The 9,821-nt window shown below is 35.2% G+C and overlaps 1 protein-coding gene across 2 annotated transcripts in view; it reads right to left on the bottom strand.

The window, feature by feature from the left end:
* Nucleotides 1-329: 329 nt before the first annotated feature.
* The window catches only part of mnd (L-type amino acid transporter minidiscs), a 97,723-nt gene continuing 88,231 nt past the window's right edge, over nt 330-9,821 (bottom strand). The window contains exons 7-9 of one of the 2 annotated variants that reach the window (XM_083138447.1): nt 7,245-7,394; nt 5,846-6,023; nt 330-2,229 (exon numbers count right to left, since the gene is read on the bottom strand). In XM_083138447.1, coding sequence (XP_082994573.1) covers nt 2,165-2,229; nt 5,846-6,023; nt 7,245-7,394 — 393 coding nt within the window. In that variant the 3' untranslated portion in view covers nt 330-2,164. The remainder of the gene's footprint in view (nt 2,230-5,845; nt 6,024-7,244; nt 7,395-9,821) is intronic. The other variant, XM_083138446.1, reaches the window with a different exon arrangement.

Here is a 9,821-nt window from a genome sequence, read left to right as displayed (position 1 = left end):
CATAATTTTGAACTACATAATTTGTATTCATGTCCAGATATTATTAGAATAATTAAATCAAGAAGACTTAGGTGGACAGGCCATGTGGCACGAATGGGAGAGGAAAGAGGAGTTTACAGGATTCTTGTTGGGAAACCTGATGGTAAGAGACCAGTAGGAAGGCCAAGACGAAGATGGAGGGACAACGTCGAGATGGACCTAAGGGAAATCGGTAGGGATGGAAAAGAGTATATAGATCTTGCTCAAGATAGGGACAGATGGAAGGCCTGTGTTGCTGCAGCCATGAACCTTCGGGTTTAAGAAGGCTAGAGAGTTAGTTAGTTATAAAACTTGCAATAACAAATAAAGTATAAGATTTGTCTGGTAGTGTTAGGAATGTATAAATTATACCATGAGGTAAACAAATGTCATCGTGATCAAATCCATATACTACAATAACAGCTACACTCCTTGTAATTGCTAGTCAACTAGCTCGTGAATATAAATTATCATGAAAAAATGCACTCAAAACAAATTTCTTGACAAACATCAGTGTTTAAGAGTTTCCACCCTAGAGTTACTTTAGAGTTACTCAATTTAGTCCAGCAGAACAGATCCAGTTGCAGAGACTGAATGTAGGGAATACTCATCCAGATCACATTCAGTTTGCAAACTGGAACTGCGTGTGACAAACAAATTTACAAAGGAGTCACACAGAGGTTCCTTCAGCTTTGTTCACTTTGCAAGAACAAAAAAGTTTGTAACAGTCTTACATGCAGAATGAGCACCTGCAGAAGACTAAGAACATAAAAAAATCACTCTCAGAATTGGGTCATGTTAATTCAGCCCTAGTACAGAAGAAGATACATGTTCCATATCACCACAGGAAACTAACCAAGGAACCAAACCCACCGTTGGACCAACTGTACTGAAAATGGTTGGCGAGACGTAAGAACATACCATTGGGCAAGAGTAAATTTGGCAGTGGTTCCAACATTGGCCCAACGTGTGGTTTTTACATTGGGTCAACATACTGAAAATTAAAGTATAGATAGACTTGTCTTATGATATAAATATATATATAATTTATTGTGAGGCCAAATATAAACTTTAGTGCAAATTATTTGTATAAAATAAAAATAAAATACACAGCACTTTCTCATTCTTATTCTATGTTTTCAAGGCATCTTCAGGGACTTTAGTCTTCACATAACATTGTTTATTTTATATATATATATTGATCATGAATCACCAACAAGAATTCATGTAAGAATGTTCTTGTTCTGGTGCAGCCAAACAGACAAACAATAAGCAATTTCCAACACAGAGATATCTTTCATCCTTTGCAGTTGACAAAGGACTCGTGAGTAATGGCACGTTAAGAAGAGCTACTTTCATTAACAAAATATATTTTCAGTATGTGCTGTGACTGAAATGTTTGGAAACACTATCACACATCATTCATTTTACACAATAGCATTTACGGCATATTCATGAAAATTGTCTTAACAATTCAAAGTAGCTTTTAAAAGTGATTTTGACTCACTTTTCCATGGTTAGGCAAGCATTTGCAACAACCGTGTGCCCAATGTAAGACCAACTTCAATTTGCCAACCAACGTAAAATCAACCTTTCCCACCTAAAAACTGTGCTTGACCCAACAGTTCTGGTTACTTGGGAACTCGCATCCTACAGAAAAGCCTGGGCGGAAACTTTAAAACACTATTGTTTGTCAACATATCTCCTAGAGAAGAAATTTCTTGTTCAAATATGTAAAATATGTATAATGTACACTTAACTGCATGCCTCTTAACACTTAATTGTTGAGCTTCGGAGAAGAAAGCAACTATGGTCAAAATCCATTTTACATCTTCATTTGCAACTCAATGATGTACGTTAATGCAAAAACAACAGGAACTTATGCAAAGGAGTATATTTTTTCAAGAGTTTACCACTGACTGTGTTCAATTTCTACTGTACAGCTGCCTTATAAGACTATGGAACAGTTTTGTACAGCAGTTTTTCCATAGCCGGAGGAGTATTAAAATCATTTCAGTTTTCATATGTAAACCCTGTTTCGCCATTCATACACTAAAGATCACACACATGAGAATATACTCTACACATTATTGTTCTTGACATTTTCGCTTGCCACAAATGTTTGCATATTCCCACATTTGATGTTTCAATCAACTTTATCTTCTTGTAGAACACACATAAAGAGTTTGGCACAACATAAGTTGAAAGCATCTAAAAAGAAAGTGAGAGAAAAAATAAATGTATATGTATTTTGATTCTATGAAAAAATTAAAGGTATGTCTAAATTATTTTAAATATTACATGCTTTAAATTAATATGGCAGTGCATCAAAAACATTTATCAGTAGGGTAGATTCATGGGGGAATATATTATCCAAAAAATATGGAAAGTGTAGTGGAACCCTGACTTTACGTTCCCAGATTTTACATTTTTCCTGCATCATACATTCAGTCCTGATGATCCCAATATAGCACAATGTTATAAAAATTTCTTCGATTTTACATTTTTCTGCATTTTAAGTCTTTTCACCTTGCTCCCCTGAAAAATGTAAAAATCGAGTTTCCACTGTATTTCTAGTGCAATTTTAATGCTGCAAATTCAAAAAGTAAGATTAAATTATATCATAAATCATATTTTTGCATTTACATGTTGTGATATCAGACAGTTAAGACATCAAAATAGATTGCTGAAATGTATTTTAAACACTTCAACAACAATGAAAAATAGTTCCTGTAGAATGACTATGATATAACAATGTAAATGTTGTGCAAAAATGTAAACTAACTCTGGCATGATAGAAATAGAGTTGGAATAATATTATTTATAATTTCCACTCAGTTAAACAGAATAATGAAGTTTGTTAATAAAACCTGTTTCAAAGTTAATATAAAGAAAGCATTCCACTGATAAAATACAAATGGAAACAAAGAAAATACTTTTGAAATTTTTATGCCTTTGGTGGAGTTATGGATTTTGTTGTTTAGATATTTTGTGGTAACTTCAACAATTTCCGCTTATGGTGGTAAACGAGGATCAATTAATTGTTTATTAATCCTCATCCTGTTAATTATGACTATGGAAGACAATGATATGTCAGACTTTGACAGTAAAATCTATGTTTTTATCAGAATACTTTAATTAATTAATGTACTGAAATTAAATACTCACATATCTGTGAAACTCATTTTTATGATGTTTGTATTAATCTCATATATTAATTTGCTAATGTCTTTCTTTCCTTGAAAACAAATATTTAAATTCAGTTAAAAAATTTGTTGTAGATCATGAATTTCAAGGGGCAATGAGGAGGAATTCCACTTCTAAAGGGTGTCCCAAAATTAACGCAGGATTTAAATTGTGTGCCATTTTATCCCACAGGTTGGCAGCATTCTGTAAGGTCACATGTTCTAGTAAAAACGTTGCTGTTAGTCAACATGGAGTGCTACATGATGGAGGAGTGAGTGGTGATAGTTAAAATTCATTAGAAGTATGAAGATTGTGGGAAAATTACCTGACACTTTTGGTAGGAGAAGCACTCCAAATGAGACAACAACTGTGTGACCTCACACCGATTTTAACCTCTAGGGATTCATTAAGTCCAAAGTTTAAGCTACGAAAAATAAGAACGATTCCTGAATTGAAAGCAGAAATTCAATTCAAAGATTTATTGACGGCACTGAGATGCAGTTATGTGAAAAAGTGATCCAGAATTTTGTCAAAAGAATTGGAATGTGTTAAATGTGTCATGGAGGACATTTTTCAGATACCCTCTTCACATTTAATGGCAATGTTTGCCCTTTCAAATAATGTAATAACTTTGCCAACTAATAAATATATAAAATCAAATCCTACATTTCTTTTGTGACACCCGTGACAACTTTTTTAGGATGCAGATTTACAAAACATTAACTTTCCTCCAGGATGGGTAACCGCGATAATTTTTTTAAGCAGCAGGTTTACAAAAAAATAACTTCCCTATGTGAATCTAATTTTTTGTCCCCGAGCGGTGTGCCATATCACGCCACAGGCGTGAATCGAACCTAGGACCAGGGCATCATAAATAAATAAGCTAATCATGTTATAAAAAGGGTCCTGCTGAAGCATTGAAAAAGAGCTCCTTAAAAGCTCATTGTGACAGCGACCTTCAGCGAAGTTGGAAAAACTCCGCTGACATTGCATTAGAAAATGAAATCAGGAATCAGCGTTTTCCCTCAGAATTGCTGTTGCCAAGGGACACGATCGAGGCAACCGTTGTAACAGCCGATAGTTCCAATTTAATTTAAATAGGTCGCGTGAGAATATATCTTCCTTAGTTGGTTCTCATTTTCCATCGAAGTCAGTAGTTGTGAAAGAACTCCGTCTTAGTTGCTTTCAGCTAACGCCGTCACTTATCGCAAGATAGCTCCACAGGCATCATAAGTTTAGAAAAAGGAGTGAATGAACGATCGGGAAGTTAAAGTTAGCATTTAGAATATTGGTCTACGAAGTACAGAGTTTGGAGCCCGGTGTTGCTCCCTCCTCCGTTTTCTTACAGAGTAACATTCTTACGTCACAACAAGGACCAGCGGAGAAGAGATCGCCGTAGAACTTCAGGTAATGAACAATTACTTGTGTCTTTCCTCCCCCTGCCTGTTCAGTCAAAGGTAGTGTTTTTAAATATATGTCCGTGTGTTCTTATTTCATGGGGTTAGTCCCCTTGCAGTTTGAGTGTAGACGTAGCTCTTCAAGCTACCCCCCTTTCTCTCACAACGTTCCTCTCGCTTAGCAAATGAGTGGCTAAAGGCTGTCATAAGCCTATTTTCGATCCCCCCTTAGACCCAATATCTGGCTGCAAAGTTTAGCCATTGGGGGATGTGATTAATTATGAGAGCTGGATATACTGTTTTGGTAGAAACAGTCAGACTCAGACTCCTTTCCAATCTTCTGGGTTGTAGAAAATAAACCTGTAACTCATGTATACATCCTATCACACACTTCACCATTATCATAACAACGAAATGGGTCCTTCTTGAAGGAAGTCTTTGCTCTGTGGCTTGAAGTTACAGGCTTTGGACAGGATACTATTTTGTAGTTTGTCCATCTGCACTAGCTTCTCTGGAGAACTGTTTAAAGTTTGACTCATGTATATTTCAAATACACTGCAAGATTTGCACAAACATTATATTATTGTTGATAATTCACACCCTGACAGTCAGATATGTCACTTCGGAACATGATGCATTAACATCTATGGAACACAATAAGGTCATTGCATGCCAAATCAACCAAAAAAAAAAATATTTTTGAACCTTTATGATTCACATTTTTAAGATTTTTTTGTTTATTCATTGTACCTATCGAGAGCACAAAAACTGCCAAATTTCAGATTTTTTGGACTCTTAGTTTTTGAGTTATTGACTTTCAAAAAAGCAAAAATCCCAAAATTTGACATTTTGAAATCTTTAAATAGCTATAGATCAAAAACTATTTTACCTAGAGAGCTCAAATTGGTGTCATTCTCTTCTGCTTTTAATGAGCTTTGATTGGAGATGCAACACGACTATGTTATTTGAATTTTTTAATTTTTCACAACTAAAAAAACATTTTCTTGGAAATTTCAAAAACACCCCTTTTAATTATTTTTTTGAAAAAAATATATGTTTTCAAGACATCAATTGACTATTTGTGTGCAAAATTTCATAATGGGACGGCAGTGGGTTCCTAATTCTTTTGACCCAATAACATGATCAACTCATTCCCAATGAAAAGTGGAGATTTTTGATGTCATAGATTTCTGACATGACATTTAACAACAAAAACATTACAAGAATTTTAAAAAGAAACATACGTGATGCATTTACCAGCCATTGTGGTTTATTATTCCAGTAAATAAACACGAAGTACATTGGAATTCCAGATAAAATTAAAGTAAGTCCTATGCCAACTTCCCACGGTGAAACATAACATGGCAAGACAACAAGGAATGCACAAATTACGAAGAAAATGATTGGAAGAAATATATTGACCTGTGAAGAAAAGAAATAATTGATTATAATTAAATTTTGCATTTGGAGTGGTTTTTGACATTTAACTTACAATTGATTAGTTTTTCATATTTCATGATCAACAATAATAGTTGTCAAATATACTTAATATCAATAATTAAAAGGAAAAATCTACATTCACTTTTTCACATTATAATTATTACAGAAAATATACATTATAGTTAAAATAACAATAAATCATCAAATTAGAGATATGACAATGAGAACTTCTGACATATTGCCTGGTGACTAAATTCGGACTCTATTTGTAACGTCCCTAATACAAGTCAGTTCAAATTGAATCAATACAATAACAGGAACAAACTATATATTTACTAAAAGTTACACGTAACTTCTACTTTAATAATAATATATTTAACATTCCAGGATTTCCATTTTGTTTTTCAGAAATATTTGACATGGCAGTAGTATATTTTTTCAAGCTTAAAATTAATGTCCAATACTGATAATGATTAAGATTAACATGTCATAAAAAAATAACTGATACTAACAATATTCTCAGAGGAAAGGAAACTTTCTCTCCTAAGCTCGGGGGAGAAATTCAAGAGAGGGAAATTTCCTAGTTCAATTCGAGCATTATGACGAATTTCAAGGTGCAGCATCTGTCCAAAAAGATAGCTGTTTTCATACCGATCGTTTGAGAGATGTATTTTAGGACATGAAATCAAGTAAAATGAACACACTTTGTTGCTTCAGCACCTTTTCCCTTCCATTTCTTTCATGTTTTGTTAAAAAATTGGACAGAAAAATAAAATGATTTCCACTCTTCTTGAGCAGCTACATAAAATTCTGTAGTCTCATTTTGTAGAGCAGAACGAGAGCTTTGAAATTGTATAATATAATCATTCCAGACCCAAAAGTTCCCAAGATAATGTAGCAAAACTCGCGAGAGAACACACAAACGTTAACAAAACCTATTCATCAGAACCACAGTTCTCTCTGCGGTCCATGCGCATTATATACAGAAAGACCAGAAAAAGAGAGCATTGAATATCAGCACCTTATTTGTTTGCACCTTTTTGAAAACATTTTCAGTAACTTTTTTCCCTTTCCCGAACATAATTTTGAATCTTAAAATCCTTTCCCTAATTATGACATCCTAATGTATAAGTTAATACATGTGTTAATGAAAAGGAAAATGTCTACATTTCTTAAGCATAAAAATAATGTTATTTCCCCTACCTTGATTGGTCTCTCAGCATCTGGCCTTTTATACCTTAGCCACAACAAGCCACAAACAGAACATGTAGTAAACAAGGCTTCTACAAAACTGAGGTAGTTGATTAAAGAATATACATCTTCTATTATCAGTAGAACTAAAGTGATGATACACTTAAGAGGAGAGGGAGAGAAAAAAAGGGAAATGTCAAACAGTGAATATAATTTTGTATCAATTTTAATATCAGTTCCTTACTTTACAGCTGTTTCACCACATTTTTTTTATTATTATTTTTTATTTATTTATTCCAAGTTTCAGATACAGCACTTGCAAGGCCATTTTACACTGAAAACTGTAATAAAGCAACAAGAACAAGTCAAGATGGTTTTAGGTAAAAACAAAAAAGGATACATATAAACATAAGACATAAACAAGAAAACAAACAAAATATTTACATATTCGTTCTTAGAGAAGATCGGAAAATACTTTCAGGAGCAAAAATGTCGATGTTTGTAGGTAGTTTATTATAGAACTGGGGCAACCTGTGGAATAGAGTGCGCTGTATAAGGGAAAGCCTAGCGGTAGAGGTGTGGAACAATTGAGTGTTTCGGGTCGATCGAAAGGGAACTCTGAAATTGAATTCTGTAAGTAGAAATTCTGATCTTAATTTTCCATTGATGATTTTATAGAAAAATTTCATATCGGCCATATTGCGTCGGGTCTGCAGTAAGTGAATGTTCAAAGTAGTCAGGCTGTCAGGTTTCTGAAGATGCCCCACAAATGGAATTCTATCATGAACAATGGCGGTAAAGAAGCTGAGGATGGAATCCATGCAAGAAAGATTTGTATTGGATGCCATGGCCCAGACTGGAGAGCAATATTCAAGAATCGGAGAAATGCATGACTTGAAAAATAGGCTAAGAGAAGTTGGAGTATCAATTTTAGTGAATCTGTAGAGGAGGCCTAAAAGGTGCATTGCACTTTTAGTTGTAGCTGCGATGTGTTCTTTAAAGTTCAGTTTTTCATCTATGATAACACCTAGATCTTTTTGGGTCGCAACTGTGGTAATATAATTGTTTACAAGAACATAGTGAGAATGCATTTTGTTCTTTTTCTCAATGACAGACATGAGGGCCTCCCCGATGGCGCAGGGGTAGCGTCGTCGCCTTGTAATCAAGGGGTCCCGGGTTCGATACCCGGTGGAGGCACAAGTCGTTCGGATCCCACTTTAAAACTGTAGGTCCAGTCCCAATTAGCCTTACTGTGCATAAAGTGGACTTAAAACACCATATCAACAACAATCAATGACAGACATCTACTTATTATAAATATGAAATAAATTAAAAATACGTGTTCAGCTGCAGATGTTTATAAAAAAAGCACATGTAAAAAAATATTGGTGTTCCCCTTTCCATCTCCCAGAGCCTCCTTGGAGAATTGGGGCTGAAGCTTTTGTTTATGGATTAAAGGTACCTATTTTCAGCTTAGTCTCGTACCGTGGCCATGCGGTCTACAGCATTAAGCATTGGGCTCCAGCTACGGGATGCACACAGGTTCGAGTCTCCTGGGGGAAGCTAACAACTTTTCTCTTGAGATTTCGGCCTGTGTATGGGACCGGTGGCCATCCACCATCGTGAGGAAATTGGGGAGCTACGAATTAGTAGTGTGACCCAGTCATGGAAACCTACAACAACGACTGGGGGTTTGTCGTGCTGACCGCATGTCACTCACTCCGTGACTGGTTGGATGGTCTCTCACCGCGGGTGAGTAAGTGAATAGGATCAGGTGGGAGTGAGGCTGGCAGTCGGTAGGTAGGCCCGGACCCTCAATGGGCTGGCTTTTGCACCACGGGTTGTTATTATTATTTTTTTAGCTTAAATTTGTTTTAAAGATGTTAAAAAAATAGAGAAGTAATTGCCTCCTTCTGACAGCTTACAGCCATTCTGTTCCTCTCACAGTTGGGAATTTTAAATTTTAGAAAACTTATTTTTTACAATAATAATACATAAAATAATATGCAATGTTGTATGTTGACATAGATATACACAGTTCTTTTACAAGTCAAAATGTCTGTCATGAATGAAAAACTTTTGGCCCCTGTGGCGGAGTGGTTAGCACATCATGCTACAATGCCAGAGGTCCTGGGTTCTAAACGTGGCCTGGGCAAGGAAGGAATACGTGGGTACTAATTGTTTTATATCTTGTTTAATGCGACACTTGTTATCTAAAATGCTTATATTCTTAGCTAATGATGAACACAAGATTACATCAGCCATGATGACTGCTCTGTAGACAGCCATTTTGTGAACTCTCACTAGAACTGTTGCCAGTACCTGGCTCTTCAACCACAATGTGCTGCCCATATTAAAATATGCTATGCAGATGGAGTACTGTTTTATCTGCTACATTCCTAACATGCATATTTCTTATATACGTAAGAAAACAGTCAACTTAAACTTTCCATTACAACATACTCGAATTCTCTTTCAATTTGCATCCTACAGATGTACATAGATTCTGAAATATTTAACATTTGCTGCATGTGATGTGATATGCAATTCAATAAAGTGAATGTCTAGAAAAAAAGGTGAGTGATATGG

The sequence above is a fragment of the Lepisma saccharinum genome, chromosome 17 (assembly GCF_977018435.1).
Source record: "Lepisma saccharinum chromosome 17, izLepSacc3.1, whole genome shotgun sequence".
In the NCBI taxonomy this organism is placed as follows: Eukaryota; Metazoa; Arthropoda; class Insecta; order Zygentoma; family Lepismatidae; genus Lepisma; species Lepisma saccharinum.
The sequence above is the reverse complement of the archived record's forward strand: the minus strand, read 5'-3'. Positions and strand labels throughout refer to the sequence as shown.